At 39.2% G+C, this 27,669-nt stretch overlaps 1 protein-coding gene across 1 annotated transcript in view; it reads right to left on the bottom strand.

Moving 5' to 3' along the window:
- The window catches only part of ARID2 (AT-rich interaction domain 2), a 114,046-nt gene that overhangs the window by 36,479 nt on the left and 49,898 nt on the right, over positions 1-27,669 (bottom strand). Inside the window, exons 4-6 of the mRNA XM_075717246.1 lie at positions 11,397-11,530; positions 10,342-10,560; positions 7,504-7,571 (exon numbers count right to left, since the gene is read on the bottom strand). Of these exons, the coding sequence (XP_075573361.1) occupies positions 7,504-7,571; positions 10,342-10,560; positions 11,397-11,530 (421 nt within the window). The remainder of the gene's footprint in view (positions 1-7,503; positions 7,572-10,341; positions 10,561-11,396; positions 11,531-27,669) is intronic.

The following is a 27,669-nucleotide window of genomic DNA, read 5'->3' as shown; positions in this document are numbered from 1 at the left end:
AGGCATGCAGGTAAAATCTGCAGAATGTACTTCATTCTGAGCTGCCTTTACTTTTAGAGAAGGAGACTATTTAAGGAAGAGGCTTCAGTCATTATTTTAAAAAGCACACAAAAGTATATTGTCTGGAAATTTACTAGTCAGTACACACTTTCCTTTAGGATGTTTGCTTTTGGAAAAGCAGTGAAGACAGTAAGCCTTCACATTTCACTGCTACTTAAAATCCTCAGAAGCTTTTAAAGATTGGTTGTTTAATCAGTTAAGGATTTTTTTTAAAAAGTGAATATTGAACAAAGTCTTCAACTTCAACCTGAATCTCTTTGGAAGAGGCCAAAGTCAATCACAACACAATGTTAAAACTGCTGTCACATCTTAAATGTTAAAACAACATTATCACATTTTGCTAGCTGAATCCTCCAGTAATCCACTTTTTGCCTATTAATACTTCAGCGTGTAGTCCAAAATGAAACATTTAAAAAACTCCGGCAATACAAAGTCATGAAGGAGCAAAATTTTCTATCTGGAAGGTAAATCACCCTGCGCATGTTCTCAAAGGGATGGAAAACAAGCATTTAAATTTTTTGCAGATGAAGACACTACAGACACTGCTGAAGGTAAAGCCTCAAAGTCCTATGGCTAAGATGAGGACAGGAATACATTGTTGGAGAACTGTACATTTCACCTAAAACTTGAGGAATAAACAGATTCATGCTAGTTGCTTGAACAACGGAGAAAGTCTCCCGTTCCTAAAGAAGCAGTCTGTCAAAGAATGCTAGTTATCACCTCAGATGAGATTATCTTTTTCAGAAAAGAACAGAATATGCCTCCTTTCTGTAAGTTAAAATGACAGAGACACCAAGGCACCAAATAAAGTTTACTTACACAACTGTTATTCTTCAAATTGTTTCATTATATAGTCATGCTGTGAGCATAAGATGCTAACCCCTCAAGCTAGAGAATTTTTGCCTCAGGATTACCTAGAGCATATGCACAAGCCCTGTTTCCTACGTGAAGCACGCCAGAATAATGTGAGTCCCCCACAGCCTCAGTTCCTCTGAGCCCTAGAGATCTGGTTAGGCTCTTAAAGCTCTAAGGAAGAGAATCTGGAGGATAGGATGTGAATATGCAGACAATACAACTTCAAAAAGAACAATTAAAAAAAAAAAAAAAAAAGAGACATTTTTTCTCTCTTGGGCATTTATTTCTACATACAGAAGCAGTGTGGGTGATAATGCTCACCAAGAACACTGCTTTACCTGCGGAAGCATCCCAGAGCCTTTTGCTTGCTAAAAACTGTAGGTTTGCATTCCCAAAGCCAGCATCTGTCATGGGTGTTTCAGCAACCGTGAAAAGCCTACTGCAGTAGCAAACCAGGCTTCCTGTGAGCACTTTCAGGATTTTAAGATTTCAAACATTCTGCAAAAGCTCAGCGATATCACCAAAGAACTCAGAAATATTATCCAAAAGATAATATCACCAAAAATCTCAGAATTTTATCCTACATCCTCCATTCAACAAGCCAGTAACTTAAACAGCTTATCAGTAAGTAATGTGTTCAATAATCCAAGCAGCTAAGACACAAACTATTACATGTGGCATTTAATGTACCTATTTTAGAGATGGGCTGCTAACTATAAAGGGGTCAGGATTTCCCAGGACTTCAGCTGTTGACAAGCATGTTGCAACAATGAATGTACAGATGGAATCCTTATATGCATTTATTACTATACTGAGCTCCAAAACACCTGAAAGCTTTACCATAGATAGCTGAGGTCAGTTCCTAGCCAAGGAAAGAGGCGTATCTCTCTAATTATTTAGAAGGTAGAGCAACTTTCCATTTGATTCCAACCAGCTATCTTCTAGCAGGCACCATTACATAGGAGAGTCGACCCCCTCCCTCAGAAAAGTTACTATTGTGTTGTATGCACTGCATGTACAGTCATGTAAGGAATTAAAAGTGCAGTCAAGCTGGCCTATGACAATCAAAGCCTCAATCAAATTGTCAGGTATAAAACCAAGTTGTCCAAACATTTTAAAAAAAAATGCAGGTTTTCTGAGAGATGCTATGACAAACAGATTTCACCTGACACCCATATAAACAATAATGCAGAGTCAATGGTGAATACGAATTCTGCATCTTTCACTCAGAGGACTCCAAGAAAACTAGAGCAGATTCCAGGATGCTTAAGACCTCTTCAGAAAGAAAGAGCAAAAGGAAAAAAAGAGTCCTTGATAAAACTTTCAGGAAGGTAAACTGTACTTTCCATTCCTTAACTGGAATGATGAAGGTTGTTAATTACAACCCACCTCACAACATAGTAGGGAAAGAACACCAATAAAAAAAAGGATAGCACGTTGTTCTGACAGTTATCCTCTGTGATTCTGGTGAAATACACATTTCCATGTCTCAGACAAATCTTCACACTGGAATCACGTGTCCTGACAGTAAATGGTCAAAAACCCTGCCCAGTGCTTCCAAAGCACTAGGGTTACCTACAATAATCACCATCTTGTACTCCTGAATAATGGTGTTCAGATGTCTTAAGTTCAGAGTGAGTCTGCAGCTTCTATTTCTTTTCTTAGCAAGGAAAGAGCGGGCCTGAATCACCTTCTTTTTACATTTAAGCACACTGGTTTGATTGCTCTCAGTCCACTCAACAATTGTTTCCTGCCTAAGCAGAAGACACCCCTGAAAAGCATGTGGGTGGGCAGAGAATGATGAGGTGGAAAATAAAATTAAATAACCTACATACAATGTTCAGAACCTTTCTGTTAGAATAGAACAAGGAGAAACATGACAAGATTTTTGTTTGCCCTAAGGAAAGGCAAAAGTGGAAAAAGATGACTTAAGTCAAGCTTTCTGGGCATCCCTTTGAAAAATGTACTTGTATCACAGAGGCAAGAAAAAAAAATCAGTTTAGCATCACAAGCTTTTATTTATTCCCTACTATAAACTATGGACAGCTGCAATCTGATACTTCTATCAACAGAAATCAACAATAAAGGATGAAAAAGTGAAGCTCTTTATTAATAGTTATTCCTCTATATATATTATAGATCATGGTAACACACTGGTAATAGGAATATAAAGATAAAACTTGGAAACAAGCAAACGGTGTTTGACTACATGACACCCAGATGCTAAGAGATAGTGGACAAAGGTAAATAACTTCATTCACATGTACAACCTCATTACTGTCAGTAGCCAAGTTCCTTTGGAAAAAGATGCACAGGATTATACAGAATTCACTGGAAATCAGATTAACCAAATTACTGTCCATAAAAACAATGGACATTTGAGTCCACAAATCATATAATATAGCAATGATCATGACTATTGTCCAAGAAAAATATGAGAGCAACTGGAGTCAAGTCAGCTTGACACAGATCCCTCTCAGAGACAAGAAAGGTGACATTTGAAAAGTATTTCAAGCATTTAAATGCATAAGGATCTCTCTATATACACTATCTGAGAAAGAATCAAAGAATGAATGTACAGTAGAGAAAACTATTATTAAACTTATATAAAGAAGAATGAGACAACAAAGTAAGAACTTCACAAAAAAACCCAAAAGGAAACCAGAGAAGTAAAGCATTATGCAAAGCAATAAAGAAAGCACAAAAACTGCATAAGCATGTATTTTGGAACTCTACAGGTGAAAGAGGCCTCAAGAAGTCCAAGAACATGAAATCCAAACGCTTAAATTGAAGTAAATGGAAATCAATGGTGCATGAAGAAATTCAATGCAATTATTCATATACTACATCAGATAGTGGGCAGCTGCTGGATACACAAAAGAAATACCTGGAAAAACAGCTAAATCTATCTGATTATAAGCATGCTACATAAACAAGTCACTCTTGAAAGACAAACTATACACACAAGTGAACCTTGCGAACATGAGGAAGTTAAAAGAGAAATGAAACAGTTAAAAATGAGAAAGCTTTTGCAGTAGATGAGAAAACATCCGAGCAGGATATCATCAGAGCTTGGGGATGGGGATGACAAAACAAAACATGAGATCCAAGATCACTGGCTAAATGCTAGTTGTTCCAATCCTTAAGTAAGGACATGCAGTCATTCCAATTAACTAGGGATTTAAGCTTACGAACAGCATCAGGAAAAATCAAGAGGAGAGAGAGCAACAAATTAACATAGCTATAAAGGGATAACAGCAGGTTCAACTAAAATGATAGTCTAATTCTGACAATTAATGGAACAGATTTGCTTCAGTTTAGAGAGAATCACTGTAGAAAGTGAGAAAATACATAGCCCTGCAGATAAGATAATGGAAATTACAAATTCTCCAGTTTTTTATAATGGAGTAAGGATCGGGGGGGGGGGGGGGGAAGAAAAAGTAATCAATTCCTTCAAAGTTTAGTATAAAGAAACATGTTGTTTTCCATCTTCACCTTCAACTGGAACGGCAGTGATGTTGGAGGACACAACTAAATAGGCAAGGTCCTTTGCTCATGAATATGACATTACCAAACTAGTAGACTGTTCTGAAAATATCATGATACCACACACAAAAGTAGAATGATTTTAAGTTAAAATTAGGGAACAGCAGAATATGAAAAACAAAGTATTGGTACTGAAACAATTGACAAATTCTTTATGATAAATTAATATAGAACTCAAGAGCTGACTGAATACCAAACAACCAACAGTTACTGCGTAGATATTTAAGAGTGGGAGAGAGGGTAATGGTGATGCTGTATCACTCCTAGCGTTGAAAGATGTACTAGAATGAAGAGAAGAAAGTAAGAAAAACATATGGCCATTTTTCTTCATTGAAAACTAATTTAAAAATACTAATATGACTAAGAGACTGAAAATTAAATCATGCTTATTTTAAGCAATCATTAAAACCTTCCACAAAACATTTTAGTATAAATATGTAATTCTAAAATTACCCCCAATGTCAAAGACACTGAAATACAGAAACTAAACACCTCTATAAAATCCAAAGTTCCAAGTTTATGTTCATATTTTTTAATAAGCAGGAGGAGGAGCTTGGAAAAAGGTTATTAAGAATAGCTATGTAGATGAAATGTCAAATATTCTGAACATATCTCACAGATCAATTGTATTTGCTTCACTGTGTTTGAAGATCTATTTTCAGCTAACAAAGACTAGGAGTTTTTTGGTGTTTTTTTCCATAAAACTGACATGCCAACACTTAAACTGACATTCAGTTGCCAAGAAGTCAAGTTTATGATTTCTCTATGAATCCTGAATTTAACCCTGAGAATAATTTTCAGAACAGCTTTAAGATTTCCAGTATTTCCCAGCCACACCCACTCCCAAAACTTCAGCACATGAAAAATCCACTATGGTCTGAAGGTAACATTTACAAACGCAACAGAACTTCTATCAGTTCAATTCCTATTAGTTTAGAATTCATGCGTTTAAGGAATTGCTTTCCCCACCCTAATTTCTATGAAACTCGACCATTCGTGTGTTCATGCCATCACTATGCTTTAATTCACAATTCTGCGTTTTTCTTCTCCCACTTAAAAACTCTTTTCCATTTTCATCTTTACACAAATTTCTAATCTGCTGTGATTATAGTAGAGGAACAAACTGAAATGATAACCTTACAAATTCAAGACACAAACAACTGGCAGTAAAATTAAAACAAACAAAACAAAAAACTCAAAACAAATGAAGAATTTTTTAAAAGATAATGTGAACAGTGAAAGGAGGGACACACGTTCAATAGCCGTTCTATTAATCTTAAAGCTGTAAAAGCAAATTTAAAAAAACAGATACACAATCTCTACTCTGCCAACCAAGTATCTCTCTCCTGTGTCATGAAGCTCCCATAATGCTTCCCCTGATTTCTGTTTTGACACAGCCACAGCTGCAATACAAAATAAATTACTTCCAGTAGTAGGGTCAAACAAATGCTTGAAGTAAGATGTTCTGAAAAATCTGGATTTTTGGCATTAGAGATATTTTTAGATCTGGTGTTAGTTTCTGACATGCTTTCAGCAGTATTTCACAGTACAGAGTGGTACTATACATGTTGTATGTTCAAAAATAGATCTTGGAGAGCATCCAAGTTTCTTATTAGTAAACCTTATTGCACTTACACTGGTTCTACTTAACACTTCGTTAAAAACATTTATCAGAACCATCTGTCCTTATCTATCACAATTACTGAAGTTTATATAATTAATGAACATACAATAAATCAGAATCCTGTGTAATTTTAAATGTTTACAGATCTAGACATGGCACTTGTTGCTGCTCTAGATCAGCTACAGCCTGTGACACTTTAGGGTGAAGTCAACAAGAAGTGTTAAGTGCTTTTAAAAAAACCAAACCACAACACAACCTATAGTACTTCTAGATATATTTTTCAACAGAAAAAGGAAAGGAAGATTATGAAGTATTATTTTTTACACTTACCATCAGCACATTTGAACTATGTTTTCAAGTTCATATACTAACAAATATGAGAGCTTACCTTTTTTGTTCTTAAGTTTACCTGGGAAATTTTGGTTAGGGAATCTATTCACTGATATTTCAGCAATACTTATCATTTAACTAACACTACTATGGTCCAACTTGTCCCAAAATTGAGTTACATAAAAATAAAACAAAAGACAAATGGAAAAAGCTCCTAACAACTGACACTATAATACTGATTTCTTTCTCTATAATACTGGGAAGACATTTCAGTATATGAGACAATTAAGAAATTGAGCAGAAACCTGACTATGAGTTCACAGGGAACTCAGCAGCTTCTCTCTTCACATTTTTACTTAATAAAAAGCCTAAGTAATTGAAATATATTTTAATCTAGCTTTCTTCTATTTTAGCCACATAAATCATCACCTGAAATTCAATTTAAGGAAATTGTATATCATAGCAAATATGCTGAAATGTCAAACCTCTTACAGCTATAATATATTTTATGCTCTCATTCACCTCAAAATGCTCACCTAGAATAAAGAGGAAGCATTTATACAAAGAAACTTTAGTTATATTTTTACCTCATTTCATTACTTGTACAGTAGATCATGCCCTCTAGTGGAAAGATAAAAAAGCATTGTGCAAAAATAGTTTAACTGAAACAAATTCACAACATTGCTAACTTAAATTTGTCCTATGCTTCTTATGTCATGGACTTAATTTTCATAATCCAAAATGTTTCTCTACTGATCATGGCAGTTTTAAAAGAACAGCGTTGTTTTCTCTTGCTAAATATGTGGGCCAGTTTTCCTTTTCCTCACACATATTAGCTTTCTTATAAAAGGAAACACAGAAGCTCTTTATTCATTTGCTTACACCCATTTTTTCCTAACACATTTCTTCCTCCTTTTCCAAACATTTTATGACAACTGTTATTTAGTGTCCTATTTAAATCAAAGGAATAAAGTTGAGAGTAATTCAAAAGACATACGCTAGTATATCTTATAATTTTCTATATCTTTTTGAAGGATTTGATACCCACCATATGCAGTTCAAAATTATTTTAATAATTTTTAGATTACCTTAACAAAATCTCTATCGGTTTTCTCCTTCCATTCTTCTCCAAACACAGCAGAAAATGATCCTAAAGCTTTAAGCATAAAAAGCAGAATTTAGTAAAATAAAAAATTAACATTTTTGTTTGACTTTTTACTAATCCATAAACTAAATATTCGACAACATTACGGACACTTCTAGTGTTTCCTTTTCATAAAAAAAAAAAGTCCTGTACTAAACTGCATAATCCAACTGAAATTTCTATAGTCATTTAATTAACTGCTACTGCAGTTTTACAGTTCAAATTGAGAATAAGTAGTCCATAAAGAATGGACTAGTCTGTGAACCCTTTAAAAAAAACACATTGGAAACTTTTCCATAGCGCTTTTCCAGGAGTCAAGATGACTGCTCAATTTTCAACCTCACATCAACAACTGTTTTACATGTGCACAGTATAAGCTGTAAACACTACTTTAGTAATTAAACAAATTCCCACTAATGTTTTCTAAAAAACAGAATAGTAGCAGTGAGATTTTGACAGCACTCAACTGAAAGTCAGTAAGCCTAATGGATGTTCTTGGGTGCTTGGTGGAGCCACTACCACAAATTTTCCAGTCATCGCTCCTTGAAAGCGGCAATCTGACTCAAAGACTCATTCAATCAAAACATAAACTCTGTCTTACAATAGTTCCATAATGAACTAATGACACATTTAGTTACACTTAAATGTTTTGGTTCATAATGTTTTATTGTTTTGAACAAATGCTACAAATCTCAATTCTAAGACCACATCAGCGTTCAACTTGGAGAACCCAAACCAAGGCTTATGCAGCACTCCAAACTGAAGATACTATATATCCCCAACCCCCTGGGGCTGCCCTATCACATGCAATATAACTGTCATCTCAAACTTGGCGGGGGGAGCTGAAGATGTATTTTTCTTGTTACCTAGAAGCAATGCATTATAAATACTTATATATATATATAAAAATATATATACTAAATATAACAATAAACCTTAATTATAGACAAGCCAAATCTAAACCCCACATTAAATGAAGTTAATCAGCTATCATTTATTTACACCTGAAATTATCATGACAGTATTTTCATACTACCTGAATTTACTAATTACAGATTTCATTTAATCACCAAACTTGACAGATTTACCTTCATTATTTGTAATATGAAAGCATGTAAGAATTTAAAATTGAAGCTTCGTGCTTCAAAAATAAGTAAACGCATTCTCCCTTTCTTTTCCCAGTTTGTCCCAATTGTCCTCCTAATGCTAACAGAACTGGATTACATCCCTGGATTTATCCAGAAGATGTAGTCAGGTAAGATAAAAATGAAGTTTTCCCCAGGGAATGAAAAGAGCAAGCCCATCGCATGCTCATCATTTCTCTTGGCTTCACCTCAAGTATTTTTCGATATAAGAAATACTAATACAGACCAGCTATGGAACAAGCCTGTGCTCGGAGTCCAAGTTAAGAACTCGAGAAAACACTGTCTACTTTTGCAACATCCAAAAAAATCATGAAATAGCAACACAAAACTTGATTTAATTATTTATAGATTCCTAGGTCCACAGAAGTTCCATCAAAAGAACAGGGGAGTGATGGCAAATTCAAAAATCTGGAGAGCAAGCATCCTGAAATCAAATTTCACTTTAGCTTCCTTTCAAATATTTTTCTTTGAAAGTTCTTGTGACTGGGCTAGATGCAGACACTAAATAACCGAGATTTAACCACATCTGAAGGGCATGGGTACAATCAGAAATGTAAGAGAGAAGCTGGAGAATGCTAATGCAATATAGGGGGAAGAGAAGGAAGCTACAAATCATTACATAAAAATGCTCATGATTTTAAAACAAACAAACAAAAAAACCCCAATCCGTATACAATGTCTAACACTGATTCTTCCCCAGAATTTTAAAACGGAATCTCTGACATACCATACTATGTGTTTGTGCTTACACATGCAAAGCAGATTTATACTCAGATATGATCACCTGTACTAGCAGACTTAAATATACTTAGCTGAAAAAGCTCATTAGAGCAATTTTATGGTGGTAATTTCTGAAATTCAGTATTTTTAAAAAAAAAAAAAAAATCAGTACATAAAACCAGTCTTCCTCCTTGCCACCACAAGACAGGAGCTATACTGTTATGATTTCAGGATGGTTTGGGTTAACTCCCCCCCACCGTTGACAGAAAGACAAACAAGCAATTAACAAGGAACAACCTGGCATGGAGGTCACACTGAACAAATCAAACAGAACAATTTATTTCATATACTGAAGTGTTTTGATTGAATAGACTCTCTTTTAAAATTTACGTGCTAACACATTAAGTAATTCTGAAACACAGATCAAGATTTTTATCCCTTGAGTTTTGTATTCTGAATTTCATTACAGTTGAACATGTAGTGAATTATCACTATAAAAATCTTAGTGGGTCACTGTTTTCAGACTGCCCTTCATTAATTTTTAAATTTGTGACTGCTACTAGAAAAGAATTATGAAAAGTCAGCATGGACCTATGAATTCAGAATAAAGCAGTAATACACTACAAGCAGATGGAAATCCAATGTTGTAAATTTGAGCATCTTGAACAACTAAAGTCTATCACTGTAAAACTAGTTCTTAGATTTCAGTAAACTGTTAAACAACACTGTTTTAAATTACCTAACTTAAAAGGTATTTGTAATGTCTGATAAAAACTGTAACTGTAGACAAGGTAAAAAGAAAAACTAGAGATAAGTATATGACAGTGCGATAAATCATAAACATTTTGATTATCAAGGGTTGTGAAAGATGCTACACAACAGGTACTGACTCTGTTGCAAAAATGTTATATACTTACTGTCATCAAACACCCCAGCATTTGCAAGCAGTAAAGTGATGATTTTAGGGTCCTTTTCAAGCTGCATAACATGCTTGCTTTCATTTGAAAGAAGAGTACATACATTAATTGCAAAGTCCACTTCATTTGGGAGTCCAGATAACAGTGAAAGCACCAATTTGTTATAGTCGTTTGGTGAGTTAAAGTCCATAGACAGCCCATAGCTTTGACGAAGGTAATCTAAATAAGAGAAACCAAATTAAAATGTTTTCACAGGTAAACTAGTTAATATTCAGGTGATACATTAAGCAATATTGTTATTAATAAGTATTTTTTAAAAAGTTTATTAATAAGGTCTCGCAGGTTTTAACAAGTTTTTACAGTATTAATTTTTTCCATTTGTCTTTGGCCAAAATGCTGAACACATTCTACTTCGCTGTGTACCTTTCTAGTCAATATTAATTCCTGTATCATCTCCAGAACACAATCCTGCAGTATGTTCTCCCAAAGAAAAGCTTTGAAAATGCAAACTTTAATTAAAGCAGAATAGAATTGTAATACAATTTGGAGTCACTTTCTACACAACAAATTACACATCCATTCCACAAAGTCCACCAGCTTCTGGTTTGTTTATTGGTTCAAGATTGATACTTTGGTCTCTAAATTACAGTAGTGGTGATTCTGGATCCTTACGCATGTGCTTTATTCCTTGGCTTTTAAAGATTAATTAATTGTATGCTCAGTTTGGGCATTTGGCTCTGTAGGGAAATGATTCATGTGACAGAAACACAATCTGCGAACTGTCAAGGTACGTTGTTTCAAGAAGTAACTATTTAGCCCTGCTAATTAGAAACATTTGTATAGAAGAGAAATAGCTTTGGATTTTCATATTTATTTTGTTTTGCTTCACAGTGGAAAGGTTTTTGAGTGTATTAAATTAATAATTTGAGTGACCCACAGATTTGATAGTTTTAATAATACTGTAAATTTAGCTACACACTATATCTGTAGCGTGTCTATATATACACACACACACACATATATGGAAAAAATAGCACTTTTCCTCAAAAAATTACCTGACACACTGTGTTGCTGGTAGTTATAGGAAGTTGGAATTGCACCAATAGGAAGCTGTGGCTTTGGATTGCCTGGTTGTACCTCATCATCCTCCTCCCCAAAATGATGGACTTTTTCATACTTTTCTAGATAACTGGAATAAAAAAAGCAAAGATTTTGAAAAAATATATTGCACAACTAAATCCTTCATCCCCAAAGAGCTGAACTGTCAAAGGAAACAAACTGTACAAACATGGGGATTTACTGGAAACAATAGTCAAAGTGGTATAAAACATAAAACGTGAGTCAGACTGACAATAGGTAATACAGAAAATGTAGATAAGTGGAATTATGGATTTAGATATTAAATTTCTTCACATTTCTCAACAACAATCCCTAGCTAAATTGCCACCTGTTGAGCCCTCTTGTGACTAAGTCCATTTTTCCCTAGTCAGCTTTTGCTTTTGCAACCCAAGATAACTCTGCAGATGGAAGGATCATAAAAATTACTCTGTGCAGGTTACCAATACGTACACTGAGGTCAAGACCAGAATAACACTTATTTCGTTTCATCTGACTTAAAGAGAAACAATATACCAAGTCCTAGCAATCACACAAGAGTAAGAGAATTCAGGGATACTGAGGGCAACAATTCAGGATCAAAAGTTCTGAGCCACAGGTGCAACTAATGACTATTGGAAATCCCTTCGAACCCCTTAAGAAGAAAAATGCTGATACATTGTACACAGAATGGACTGCAAGTACAGAATTTATATATAACAAAAGTAAACAGTCAAATAATTTACCAAGCTGATCATGTCAATTAACAGTTAATTTAGGATTAAATCTGTAACTTTCAGAACTTTTTACACTCCGATATATAAAGTCAATAGGTGCACTGTAGCCTTAATTTCACACCGTACGTAGCTGCAAAACCCTTCATGAAATTATTCCAAGATCACAAAGTTGCCTAAATTTACAAACTTTCATTGTGCTGAAAACTGACAACGTCAATTAATAAAAAAAAAATTAGGTAATCAGAAAATAATTTAAAATCTTCCTGTTTGTATATGCTAAAAATATTTAACATATCAGGGAAAAAAACCAAGGTTCTGGTATTGTTTTTGTCAGTAGACACTGAAGTCACTAATTCAAGGCGCATCAGAAATATTTAAAGAAAAGAGCATTCCCATTGATCTCTGGGGAATATTTTAGAAGCATTAAATTAGTAATTATTTCATGAAGTGAGATATCAGTGACATAACTGTAACTTTAGAATACTAGCAAGTATATTTTTTGTTAAGAAATTGGTACACTGCAGAAGGAAGGAAAAAATTTCAGAGTTACTAAGGCATATCATGGTGCACTGTGTCACATGCAACTATGACTTGTGTCTGACTAATGTTCAGGATATCCGAAGTACTATATATGTTCTTGTTATGTGAACCACTGCTATAGTACTATCTTTATTACGTAGCCTCTAGAGTGAGTTAAGGAGTCAAGAAAAATCTTCCCTGCACTATCACTTGCTTTTAAGGACTAAAGATTACATTTAAATATGGTTGTTTTTTTAATCTTTAAACTAAAAGTCCTAATTTTGCTAATTAGGTCCCAATTTAAAGTCTGCAAAAAAGTAATATCCTATAAAATTGTTTATAACTTTTTAAAACTCATAACTTAACACTTTCCTACCCACAGGCTTTTAAAGCTAAACCCTAATTCTTCTCTTCTATTACGTTTTCCTTATCCTTTTATCCCACCTCCCTTCCCTACTTTCCCCTTTACTTCTTATATCCAAAGATTAAAACCAAATACAAGCCACAGCTTCTATATGGCAAAAGCTGATTCTCAGCATATGAGCAAGATGCTACTCCAAGGTGTCCTGGTTTCGGCTGGGATAGAGTTAGTTTTCTTCCTAGCGGCGGGCATAGTGCTGTGTTTTGGATTTAGTGGGAGAAGAATGTTGATAACACACTGATGTTTGTAGTTGTTGCTGAGTACTGCTTATGCTAGTCAAGGACTTTTTCAGCTTCCCATGCTCTGCCAGGCGCACAAGAAACTGGGAGGGGGCACAGCCAGAATAGTTGATCCAAACTGACCAAAGGGCTATTCCATACCATATGACGTCATGCTCAGTATATAAACTGGGGGGGGTTGGCCGGGGAACAGCGATCGCTGCTCGGGAACTGTCTGGGTATCGGTCGGCGGGTGGTGAGCAATTGCATTGTGCATCACTTGCTTCGTGTATCATTATTATTATTATCATTATTATACTGTTACTATTAGCATTACTATTTTACTTTATTTCAATTATTAAACTGTTCTTATCTCAGCCCAGGAGTGTTTCTCACTCTTACTCCTCCAATTCTCTCCCCCATCCCATCGGGGTAGGGGGAGTGAGCGAGCGGCTGCGTGGTGCTTAGTTGCTGGCTGGGGCTAAACCACGACAGTCCTTTTTGGCGCCCAACGTGGGGCTTGAGATAACAACAGATTAATCAGAGTGTATTAAGGAGTCTGTTAACAGTTGCCGGTCACGATATTAGTTCTTCTGATCTGCACCATGTTCTTTTTTTTGCAGCACGCGTTAAAGCTTGCTGTCAGTTTGTGTAGTGTGCTATGCTCTGCAGTGATTCATGATCTTTTGCTTGGGAGGCTCCTTATCAAAACCCTGACCTTGAGCATTCTTTGGTATTTGGGTTTCATACAGAAGTCACTACTGTACTTCGGGTACTACCTCATAGAGAGAGTTAGCAATTATACTTCTTACTCTGAGAGGCTTGTTGTGGAGGAAATACAGAATGGCACCTTTGCTGCTTTCTTCTATGATGTTTCCTCCTTCATTACAACAACTTTCCTGTATCTTGAACACCCCTGGGCAGTTAAGATACTTCTATTGATACTTCTTGGGAATGTTGTTTCCATTTTGATAAAGGTCAGTAAGCAGTTTAAAAATACCATCCAGAGATCTACCCCAAGGCTGGATAGTTATGAGTGGCAGGGTGTGTGGGATCGTATGCGCAAGTACCTAGGGCAGTGGGGACCTCCAGTGTTTTGGAACTTCACCCCTGAACAAGTGCAGAATCCTGAAGAATTAGTAAAGTATTTGGAAGAAGTATGTTGTCACCCTGGTAGCTCCAGAGAGACACAAATCATTGCAACATGCTGGGGACTGGCCCATGCCTATCGAGCCGTGGTCAACGCTAATCAGTACCCTCAAAAGAAAGAGAAGGTCTCTGGATCTGATGACAAAACAAGCACTGTGGCTACTCAAACCCCCACTACAGGCCCTGCGGCTACTCCAACCCCCACTACAGGCCTTGCAGCTACTCAAACCCCTGCCCCAGGCACTGTGGCTACTCCAGCCACAGCCATGAGCACTGCGGCTACTCAAACCCCAGTGACAGACACTGTGGCTAAACCAGAGAACCAACCTGCGCCGGTATCAGTTGCCCCTATACAGAAGAAAAAATACACGAGGAAATCAGTTCGTTTAGTAAGGGATGAAGATGAACCAGGGCCATCACGAGAACCAGAGGAGGAAGAACCCATAAATGAGATGGTGACCACCCGATCCCTATCCCTGAGTGAGCTGCGAGATATGCGAAAAGATTTTGGTCGTCATCCAGGCGAGCACATCATCACCTGGCTGCTCCGATGCTGGGATAACGGGGCCAGTAGCCTGGATTTAGAGGGTAGGGAAGCCAAGCAGCTGGGATCCCTTTCCAGGGAAGGGGGCATTGACAAAGCAATTGGAAAAGGGGCAAAACCGCTCAGCCTCTGGAGGCGACTTCTGTCAAGCGTGAAGGAAAGGTATCCCTTCAAGGAGGATGTTTTATACCGCCCAAGCAAATGGACCACCGTAGAGAAAGGTATCCAGTACCTGAGGGAATTAGGCGTGCTGGAGGTGATTTACAGTGACCTGAATGATGAGCGGTTAACCAAAGACCCAGATGAAGTCAGGTGCACACAATCCATGTGGCGGAAGGTGGTACGGAGCGCACCAGCATCGTATTCCAACTCGTTGGCAATACTAGCCTGGAAAGACGACGAGGCACCAACGGTGGATGAAGTGGCTAGACAACTCCGGGACTACGAAGAAAAGCTCTCTTCCTCCCTACGGGCCTGTGTCTCGGCTGTGGAAAAACTGTCTGAAAAAATATGCCAAGAGTTCCAACAACTCAGAGAGGATCTGTCCTACTCCCCACCTGCACGGACCAGTGTCTCAGCCATTAGGAGTCAACGTCCCTATGCTCAAGAGAGAGGATATAGAGGATACACACCACGGGGCACCCTGTGGTTTTACCTGCGTGATTATGGAGAGGACATGAGAAAGTGGGATGGAAAACCCACCTCAACCTTAGAGGCACGGGTGCGTGAATTGCAAGGAAAAACTATTAGAAAAGGCGGTTCTCCCAGGAAAATTGCAGCTCCAGTTTCCAGTGAGCAGTTCCCGAGACAGAGTAAGAGGGCTAATTTTACTTCCGACCTTGATCAGGGGACTTTTGATTCACATTTACAGGAAGTGAACAGCGAATACTGTGACCAGTGTTAGAGGGGCCCTGCCTCCAGCCAGGTGGAGGAAAGGGACAACCGGGTTTACTGGACTGTGTGGATTCGATGGCCTGGAACGTCAGACCCACAGGAGTATAAGGCTCTAGTGGACACTGGTGCACAGTGCACGCTAATGCCATCAAACTATAGAGGGGCAGAACCCATTTGTATTTCTGGAGTGACAGGGGGATCCCAACAGCTCACTGTACTGGAAGCTGAAGTGAGCCTAACTGGGAATGAGTGGCAAAAGCACCCCATTGTGACTGGCCCAGACGCTCCGTGCATCCTTGGCATAGACTACCTCAGGAGAGGGTATTTCAAGGACCCAAAAGGGTACCGGTGGGCTTTTGGTATAGCTGCTTTGGAGACAGAGGAAATTAAACAGTTGTCCACCTTGCCCGGTCTCTCAGAGGACCCTTCGATTGTAGGGTTGCTGAAGGTTGAGGAACAACAGGTGCCGATCGCTACCACAACTGTGCACAGGCGGCAATATCGCACCAACCGAGACTCCCTGATTCCCATCCATAAACTGATTCGTCGACTGGAGAGCCAGGGAGTGATCAGCAAGACTCGCTCACCCTTTAACAGTCCCATATGGCCAGTGCGAAAGTCTAATGGGGAGTGGAGACTAACAGTGGACTATCGTGGCCTGAACGAAGTTACACCGCCGCTGAGTGCTGCCGTGCCAGACATGCTAGAACTTCAATATGAACTGGAGTCAAAGGCAGCTAAGTGGTATGCCACAATTGATATTGCTAATGCATTTTTCTCCATCCCTTTGGCAGCAGAGTGCAGACCCCAGTTTGCTTTTACCTGGAGGGGTGTTCAGTACACCTGGAACCGACTGCCCCAGGGGTGGAAGCACAGCCCCACCATTTGCCATGGACTGATCCAGACAGCACTGGAACAGGGTGAAGCTCCAGAACATCTGCAGTACATTGATGACATCATTGTGTGGGGCAATACAGCAGAAGAAGTTTTTGAGAAGGGAAAGAAAATAGTCCAAATCCTTCTGAAGGCTGGTTTTGCCATAAAACAGAGTAAGGTCAAGGGGCCTGCACAGGAGATCCAGTTTTTAGGAATAAAATGGCAAGATGGACGTCGTCAGATCCCAATGGATGTGATCAACAAAATAACAGCTATGTCCCCACCAACTAGCAAAAAGGAAACACAAGCTTTCTTAGGCGTTGTGGGGTTTTGGAGAATGCATATTCCAAATTACAGCCAGATCGTAAGCCCTCTCTATCAAGTGACCCGGAAGAAGAACGAATTCAAATGGGGCCCTGAGCAACAACAAGCCTTTGAACAAATTAAACGTGAGATAGTTCATGCAGTAGCCCTTGGGCCAGTCCGGGCAGGGCAGGATATTAAAAATGTGCTCTACACCGCAGCCGGGGAGAATGGCCCTACCTGGAGCCTCTGGCAGAAAGCACCAGGGGAGACTCGAGGTCGACCCCTAGGGTTTTGGAGTCGGGGATACAGAGGATCCGAAGCCCGCTACACTCCAACTGAGAAAGAGATACTGGCAGCATATGAAGGGGTTCGAGCTGCTTCAGAAGTGGTTGGTACTGAAGCACAGCTCCTGCTGGCACCCCGACTGCCGGTGTTGGGCTGGATGTTCAAAGGGAGGGTCCCCTCTACACATCATGCAACTGATGCTACATGGAGTAAGTGGGTTGCATTGATCACACAACGGGCTCGAATAGGAAACCCCAGTCGCCCAGGAATCCTGGAAGTGATCATGGACTGGCCAGAAGGAAAAAACATTAGAATATCACCAAAGGAGGAGGTGACACGTGCTGAAGAGGCCCCACTGTATAATAAATTGCCAGAAAATGAAAAGCAATATGCCCTGTTCACTGATGGGTCCTGTCGTCTCGTGGGAAAGCATCGGAGGTGGAAAGCTGCTGTATGGAGTCCTATACGACAAGTCGCAGAAACTGCTGAAGGAGAAGGGGAGTCGAGTCAGTTTGCAGAGGTGAAAGCCATCCAGCTGGCTTTAGATATTGCTGAAAGAGAAAAGTGGCCAGTCCTTTATCTCTATACTGACTCATGGATGGTGGCAAATGCCCTGTGGGGGTGGCTGCAGCAATGGAAGCAGAGCAACTGGCAGCGCAGAGGCAAACCAATCTGGGCTGCCGCATTGTGGCAAGATATTGCTGCCCGGATAGAGAACCTGGTTGTAAAAGTTCGTCACGTAGATGCTCATGTACCTAAGAGTCGGGCCACTGAAGAACATCAAAACAACCAGCAAGTAGATCAGGCTGCTAAGATTGAAGTGGCTCAGGTGGATTTGGACTGGCAACATAAGGGTGAATTATTTATAGCTCGGTGGGCCCATGATGCCTCAGGCCATCAAGGAAGGGATGCAACGTATAAATGGGCTCGTGATCGAGGGGTGGACTTAACTATGGACAGTATTGCACAGGTTATTCATGAGTGTGAAACATGCGCTGCAATCAAGCAAGCCAAGCAGTTCAAGCCCCTTGGGTATAGTGAACGATGGCTAAAATATAAATATGGGGAGGCCTGGCAGATTGATTACATCACGCTCCCACAGACCCGCCAGGGCAAGCGCTATGTGCTCACCATGGTGGAAGCAACCACTGGATGGCTGGAAACATATCCCGTGCCCCATGCCACCGCCCGGAACACCATCCTGGGCCTTGAAAAGCAAGTCCTGTGGCGACATGGCACCCCAGAAAGAATTGAGTCAGACAACGGGACTCATTTCCGAAACAACCTCATAGACACCTGGGCCAAAGAGCACGGCATTGAGTGGGTATATCACATCCCTTACCATGCACCAGCCTCCGGGAAAATTGAGCGATACAATGGACTGTTAAAGACTACCCTGAGAGCAATGGGTGGTGGGACGTTTAAACATTGGGATACGCATTTAGCAAAAGCCACCTGGTTAGTCAACACCAGGGGATCTGCCAATCGAGCTGGCCCTGCCCAATCAAAACTTTTACGTACTGTAGAAGGAGATAAAGTTCCTGTAGTGCACATGAAAAATATGCTGGGGAAGACAGTCTGGGTTACTTCCCCCTCTGGCAAAGGCAAACCCATTCGTGGGATTGCTTTTGCTCAAGGACCTGGGTGCACTTGGTGGGTGATGCGAAAGGATGGGGAAGCCCAATGTGTACCTCAAGGGAATTTGATTTTGGGTGAAAATAGCCAATGAACTGAATTGTATAATATTAATTGCTTTATAATACTGTATGTTATCTCTTAACTATATGTTATCTCTTAACTGCATGTTAATATAATAATATAGTAGGTTAATATTAAGTATATAATACTATATATTATGATTGCTATATGCCGCATCAATGGTATTGCAGTAAGAATTGCCCAGCCTAAGGAAAATGAACTTTGATGAAACCATGTTGGAATGAGAACTGACTTCAGCATGCAACAGTCCAACACTGCACACCACCTCTCCTGCTCTGAAAGACTGTGATGACAGATGGAACCCAAAGTCATGGGCTAAATGAACTCAATGGACATTTTAGAGGGATGGGCCATAGACGAAGGGAATGATATCTGTGTGTATATCAAGATAGGGAAAGGGGTGGTGATTAATTGGAACACATTGGAAAGGGGAGGGCCTGTGCATGACGTAGATGGTATAGAATAAGGGGTGGATACTGTCCTGGTTTCGGCTGGGATAGAGTTAGTTTTCTTCCTAGCGGCGGGCATAGTGCTGTGTTTTGGATTTAGTGGGAGAAGAATGTTGATAACACACTGATGTTTGTAGTTGTTGCTGAGTACTGCTTATGCTAGTCAAGGACTTTTTCAGCTTCCCATGCTCTGCCAGGCGCACAAGAAACTGGGAGGGGGCACAGCCAGAATAGTTGATCCAAACTGACCAAAGGGCTATTCCATACCATATGACGTCATGCTCAGTATATAAACTGGGGGGGGTTGGCCGGGGAACAGCGATCGCTGCTCGGGAACTGTCTGGGTATCGGTCGGCGGGTGGTGAGCAATTGCATTGTGCATCACTTGCTTCGTGTATCATTATTATTATTATCATTATTATACTGTTACTATTAGCATTACTATTTTACTTTATTTCAATTATTAAACTGTTCTTATCTCAGCCCAGGAGTGTTTCTCACTCTTACTCCTCCAATTCTCTCCCCCATCCCATCGGGGTAGGGGGAGTGAGCGAGCGGCTGCGTGGTGCTTAGTTGCTGGCTGGGGCTAAACCACGACACAAGGGAAAATAAAAAAATTAATGAAGCTCCCTTCTAAAGAACTGATTAAAAATTTGCATTAAAATGGTCATTTCGAGAGCCTGACCTAAGTAATTATGTAACTGTTTTATTATTTTATTTCCTTGTTGCATTTTTTTCAGAGGTAGTACCATAGCTTTATTATCTGCTACTATTCGAGATTTAAAAAAAAAAAAAAAAAAATCCCTTCCACTATCAATGAATTGTTAAGCATCCTATAAATGAACATTACAACACCGAATATGGCAATCACACACACAAAAAGATTAGATGTTACAATTTCCATATCATCATTTATGTGATAACTTCTTAAACATTTTAGGATAACTTAAAACACCCCAGCAATTTGATTTTTCAAACTGAACAGAGGTCTGATGAATACTAGAGCTGATGCAGGGGAAGCAGCAGGTGTACACAGCTGAGGAAGACAAGATGATGATGCGCACGTGCCATTTGTACACTGGCAGAAGCTACACTGCCTTAGCTTGTCTAATGGGACTTCAGAAGTCCTGTGGCTATATCTAATTTCCTCGTATTTGTTGGTCTGAGTCAAAGCTTAAGCTTAGCATAAAACACTTTCATTACTGAATATAAGATTTCATAACAATATTTAATACGATGAAGTAAAAATCCCTATACAGAAACACATACAGTACTCAAAATACAGTTTGAAAATTTACTACCATCTTTTTATGGACTTGTCCATTCTACCAGGAATGAAAAGCTATTTAAGCATTAAAAAAAAAACCCCAAAAACCCTTATATATCACAGAATAATCCATGTTGTTCTTACTTTAAAATACAAATACTGAACCTTATGCTTTTTATTAAAGCAATGTCCCAGCAGAGCTGAACAATATGAATATCCTAGATGTGTTCCTCTGTTAATGCCTACTTCATTAAAATGTGTTAAAACAGTTCTGCCAAACACAGAAACCCTGAAATTCCAAAATCTAGTTTCCTTCCTCCCTTCCAAACCCAAACAATTACATTGTTTCCCACTCAGTTTGATTACAAAATTTTGGGGGGCTTAGAAAAATTTTATGTATAAATTAAAAGACCTTTCCAAACTGAAATGGTCACAACTTTTTTCAGTGTTGACAACTCTCACAGAGTTCTCACATCTTATTAAATATTTCATAGGAAACCAGGATTCAAAGCAACCTTAAGTGATGATCTAGTTTTTCCCTATGCCAAGGCAAGTACCAACTTCACTTTTTTAAATTCTCATCTCTTCTTGTTGTTATTCAATTTACTGACGTTCCACCTCTTCAAAGAACACTCTTTCCTATCTCACCCCAAACTCATCAAGTTTGCTGAGGGGAAAAAACCAAACACAAACAACAAAACAAAATTATAAAAGCCCCCAACAACCCAACAGCATCTGTTGTAAAGGCTAAAAAAACCCGCACCAAAGGAAACAAAACAAAAAACCAGAAACAACAAGAAAACCACACACATGACAAACAGACCTTCCCCACCCTCTAATACATACACTTATTCCTTTTATGATACTGCTAGTTTACAGGGAGGACATTCATTCAGTATTCAGTATTTCTGAATCCATTGCATTCAACAGCACTGCATTACTGAATTTCAACCACAATAAACAGAACTTAATAGACTGCTTTAGTATGATTCCTTTATGCTACCTAAGTACTGACTGTTTACAGACAGCTGTACAGACCTCAATCCTCCAAACCCTCCTTTTGTTTCCTGCAGAGAGAATGCATGACCTAGAATTTTAGTGTAGAGAAGGAGCTTTGTAAATTAGGTTGTAAATGAGCTTTACTAGTCTTAAATTCTAATCTTACCAGTCTGGCATACAGCTACTATGCAAACAGCAGAACAGTTATCATAAAGACAGGTCTTGCTCTAAAGATACAAGAAATTTAAAAGTAATAAATGGAGCTTCTCTATTACTGAAAAACAGTTGTGCAAAAGCTCATAAATTATAATCAGACAGTTACAAAAGGCTAATCTCATGTTTCAAAACAACTTAGATCTGTAGCTATAGACTAGAAATGTATACTTTGATCACAGAAAAAAGTTTTTAGGAATTCAGAATGCTTCCTTAATTTAGCAAAGTCACGGGTGGTATACATCAACAATACAGGTCTCAATCTTCCAATCTTCTCTTTTAATTTCAACACCTACTGAACAATTAGGCCCTGAAAGGGAAAGGCACAGCTAATATGTACAAAAAAACCGAACTAAATCAACTAACTAAATGAAGGATCAGAACAAAACTACTAACAAAACAAGCAATGTATAGGGGATATAAAAGTTTCAAAGACATCTGAGGAAAAAACTGAAGTACTATTGTTGAAGCCTTGGTGAGAATGGAGTAATGAGGAAAACTGCCTTCTGTACATCTATTGAAAGGTGCTCCACCACCACCACCAGCAACCCCGCCACCCCCCCCCCCCGCCCAAAACCAGCAACACACGCGCACACACACACCCCCCGGGGAACAGCTAAAACTACAGGATATGCAAAGTCCTGAAATATGGGAAAGTACATGGGCAGCCAGAGACACGTGAAGGCTGGCTACTTTTTGAAGGGCAAATTATTTCAATGCTTTTTGAAAACTCGGTTCCTTTACAGATCCCTTGAGTTGGAAATCAAAATGCAATATCCCTTTGAAAATCAAATTCACATATTACACATTCTGTTCCTGTGGCAGAACTTCAATAAGTCATTGTGTTTCATTCAGGTCTGTGAGAAAATAAGTTCTATGAAGATGGCTAATATTTGTGTCCGTTAAAAATACTTATTTAAATAACACCACAGGTTTTTATTCAGTCAAGTTAGTTTCACGCTTGTTTTCAGATATTTGGGGGAAAAAACTAATAAAAGGAAGTCTAGACTAGGTACAGCTAGTGGCATCAGAATTTACTGTAAACAGTAGCCCTGAACAGGCTTACAGTATACCGCAAGCTCTCAATCTAGGGTTTGGGGCTATTTCTGGTACCTTTTGAATCTGCTTCTCACAAAAGTGGAGAATTTTAATAAAAAAGCATCTAGACTTTTAGATTATGATGGTCTCCAATTGAAATTTTAGAGTACACCATATACCCCCTTAGTATTTGTCAACTTATGAACTGGTATAAAGCATCTGGCTTATCTGGATATTTTGGCTCCCTGTATCAGGACACAGTAAATTTGCCAAATATGTATTAAGCCAGTGCCTGCCGAAACAGTGAAGACGGCATCAACCATCACAGTCCAACTACCAATTCTTTATCTTTGTATTCAGCTGAAGGACAAGCAGGTATCATTCCTACCAGAGCTCTCCACCAGATCTTTCTTGGAACTGTCTTTTTGACAGCATTATTAGCAGGGACTGACAACATGAGCTTGCACCAATTCTGTTAGCTTGAACACCTTCCATATGAAGACAGACAGACAGACACACTCTTCCTGCTCATTCTCTTGCATTCCCTCTCCCTATTTGCAATCCTATCAACACCACCACCCTAGATAATGAGACAAAATCCTTACTATAATAAGGATTTCACACTACTCCACATTACAGTTTGTGTCACCCTAACTATGTATCATTGCATACTGTCTCTTTGCCACTGCTTCTACATATCTCTTGCCCTGATCCGAAGGACTAAGGAATTCCATGGTGGCAATGCTATGCCAACTAGAAAATTTTCTAGTGCCAACTTGCACTCACGCGTGGTCTACCCAGTTGTACGTCTGACTTCTTTACAACGGACAACTCGTGGACCTGTGGTGCCAAACAAAAGCTGCAACCTTTTTAAAAAGATGAGATCTCAGGTGGCCAAGAAGGCCAACAGCATCCTGGCTTGTATCAGAAACAGTGTGGCCAGCAGGAGCAGGGAGGTGATTGTCCCCCTGTACTCAGCACTGGTGAGGCCGCATCTCGAATACTGTGTCCAGTTTTGGGCCCCTCACTACAAGAAAGACATTGAGGTGCTGGAGCGTGTCCAGAGAAGGGCAATGAAGCTGGTGAAGGGTCTGGAGCACAGGCCTTATGAGGAGCAGCTGAGGGAACTGGGGTTGTTTAGCCTGTAGAGAAGGAGGCTGAGAGGAGACCCTATTGCTCTCTACAACTACCTGAAAGGAGGTTGTAGCGAGGTGAGTGTTGGTCTCCCAAGTAACAAGTGATAGGACGAGAGGAAATGGCCTCAAGTTGCCCTGGGGGAGGTTTAGATTGGATATTAGGAAAAATTTCTTCACGGAAAGGGTCGTCAAGCATTGGAACAGGCTGCCAGGGAAGTGGTTGAGTCCCCATCCCTGGAGGTATTTAAAAGATGTGTAGATGTGGCACTTAGGGATATGGTTCAGTGGTGGACTCAGCAGTGTTAGGTTAATGGTGGGACTTGATGATCTTAAAGGTCTTTTCCAACCTGAACGATTCTATGATTCTATCTTTATCAGACAATCCTTTATAGTCCTATACCATGAATTTGTGCCTGCTACTTGAAAATCTGATCCATTTAAGAATCCTAATAGCAGGCACTATTTTAATCACAGGGAAGGGTGTTTCTCAGCAGGGCCAAAGCACTTACGCTCAACTCTCCTGCTGCTAGTGCACACAGTGGAGACTGGTGCCACACTCTGGAATGAAACTCCTGCTTAGAACTTAACAAAGCTGCTGTTGCAGCTGCCCCAGGTAATGTCTAATTCATTTACTCATCTCCTAGACATTCGCTTGCAAAACACCAGTCCCAAGAGTTAACCTAACTAGTTCCTGGACATACCAAACAACAACCCGCTTCAAGGCTCTGCTAAAACTTTTAGTGTACACTAACAAGCTGTCTCAAACTTGATTTCCTATCTGAGTGTTTCACCACTGTCATCAACAATCTCTTCAGTGCTTTTTTAACTTGGCCGTGAGGCCACCATGAATTCCAACTCAACAGTTACATCCAATTGTTGTCCAAACTGACGCTTGCAGCTGAATCAAAACAATGTTTGTGTGTTTTCCATCTTCACATTGTCTAACTCAGAAACTGAGTATCTCACATAATGCACCCAGTGAAACACTCCACATGAGATTCTCAGCAGTGTTTGATTTCTGGCTTATTGTGAGCACCTAGTAAGACAGGCTGGCAAATCAAGACTCTTAATGGTGTACTTGGCCAGCTTGCCAGATGAGTAGGAAACTCCAGCTGCTGTGCTTTTCAAACATCTGGCCTGGTGCTCCACTATGTGGCCAGAGAATACTGTCCTCCAGCCTGGGCTGGCCTGTTCCGTAGTCAGTTCCCATGCAGCCCCATCTGACCATGCACACCATACCAGGGACTCCACAACTCCAGCCTCCACCCTGACACCATTCTGTGACATGTTAGGCAAACTGTGAGCAAATTGAGAAGGCCCTGTGCAGATAAAACTTAGTCCAAGACCTTTATATAGATCCACATACAAACTACGGTTGCATACACTGGAATTTAAATGTGTTAACAACATTTTGTAACATCGGCTATGTGAGACTACATGATAGATGGTCCAGTTTCTGGTTTGCTTGAAGTTTGGTTAAAAAATTCTTAACCTATCAAGAAGCCTTTGCCAACAGAAGAAAATGAAATACATGCCGTCACGAAGTTCTGAATCTTTGTTAAGGTAAGATATATTATTTATTGTTAGAAAAAGAAGTGTAAAATTCATGAGCATCAGCAAACCTGGAAGTTTCACTTTGTTAGACATTACAACAACAAGAAAAAGATGCAATGCTTCTAAGTGGAAAAAAAAAATTATTCTGGAGTCACTGAAAATACGTTCTTAATATCTATGGGAACACTGAGAGGAAAGAAATTAAGATACTATTTTATGCTTTCATATTAATAATGCTCCAATTTAGAAGGAAAATAATAGAAGACATATCCTAGCCAACTAAAGTGTATATGCTGGAGTGCAACTTCAGAAGACTTGGGTGGCTGCGGGACAACAACGCAAGCCTCTGAAAAAACTCCACTACCAGGAACTCCAACAGATTCTGGATAAATACACTGCATAACTGAGAGCAGGAGAAGAAAACAGGTATTTTGACCATCTCCAAGTTAAGAGGAACTCTGTGTTGTTACAGAAGGAGGGGGGAGGGAGAAAGAAGTCCTAAAATAAAAGGCAAAAGTAATTTACCATGAAGACCTGTTAGCCGAAATAGTAGCTAAAAACAAATTTAGGTCTCCTTCTACCTTCCTTTAACTTTCCTCTAACTTTTCTTAAATCCTGTGGCCAAATCTGGCAGAAGGACTGCACGGGAAAGCCTCCACACAGCAAAAGCAGTGGGCCCAGCTGACAAAGTCTTGACAGTTAAGCAACTAAATTCTCATCTATTATGGTCTAACACCAAAATGTATTAACACCTGTTCTTTTGAAATTAAGATCCTTCACTTACAGGCTTGTTTTCTTTTATTTTAAATTTCATTTAAACTGAATCCACTTGTGATCCACACCTGCAGTCTACAGTTATTTTCCAGGACTAACTCTTCTACTGCATTCTCACTGCTTGCCAAAAACAATTCAAAACCAGCATCACCTCTTACTGCTTCAGCAGCTGTTTCATTAGATCTGATGGGCTTCACATCCAGGAATATCTGAGCTGTACCATTATTAACAGTATTAGTTCTCCAGTCTGTATCTGGGAATTAACTTTTCAACAAAGGCAATTCCCAGATGTATTCAACTTACTAATATTATACTCATTCTGTTGCCATCTGGGATGACAGCTCATCAAGTCTGTCAAGTATCACAGCAGTCTGAGTTTAGCTCTTCAAACAAACATCAGAATCCTTAAGATTTTTTGCTACCTTCATAACATGCTCACAAATTCTAGAAAAAAGACCCCAAAATTTCTCTATTTTGAGAAACAATCTACAGTACCACCCAGATTTCCCCACAGTGCCTGAACACAAGAGTATCTGAATGGCAAAGATGCACTAATAGAAACAGTACCACATGTTAGGAATCACTGTAGGCATGTGCAGGAAATTGTAACTAAGCACTGTGTGGCTTGCCCAAAGCAAGTCACAATAACGTACCATCACCCACGCCAGCCATCTAGTTTTAGGCAGCCACTGAAATCCCAAACACCACCGCATTATGAAAGTTTCTACAACAGTTTTCAATAATCTTGTATCCACTGCAGAGCTGGTAGCAATACAAGTGAATGTCTCTACACCATAAGATGCATTGTGATACAGTAATAATACTCCTTTCAACTAAATACGGCTTCCTACATAGCATTAGTTATACACAGCATGTCTTGTTAACACAGAGTCTGCACAGAACGTAAAAACTTGTGTTCAGTGAACACTACTTAGGTCACTAAGTCAAGTGTGCAAGTAAATACTAAAATAAAAATCACTTGTAAACATGCATTCTTTCACAGACAGATCCTAGGATGGGGTGGTGTTTTGACAGCAACAGACATTTATCTAATAAGTGTATTTAAAGAGGAAATTTTTTTAAAATGTATGTATAAATATATACATAAAGAATACATATTTATTTTAAGAAATCA

Source organism: Pelecanus crispus, chromosome 1 (genome assembly GCF_030463565.1).
Source record: "Pelecanus crispus isolate bPelCri1 chromosome 1, bPelCri1.pri, whole genome shotgun sequence".
NCBI lineage: Eukaryota > Metazoa > Chordata > Aves > Pelecaniformes > Pelecanidae > Pelecanus > Pelecanus crispus.
This window is presented reverse-complemented; position numbering and strand designations above follow the sequence as displayed.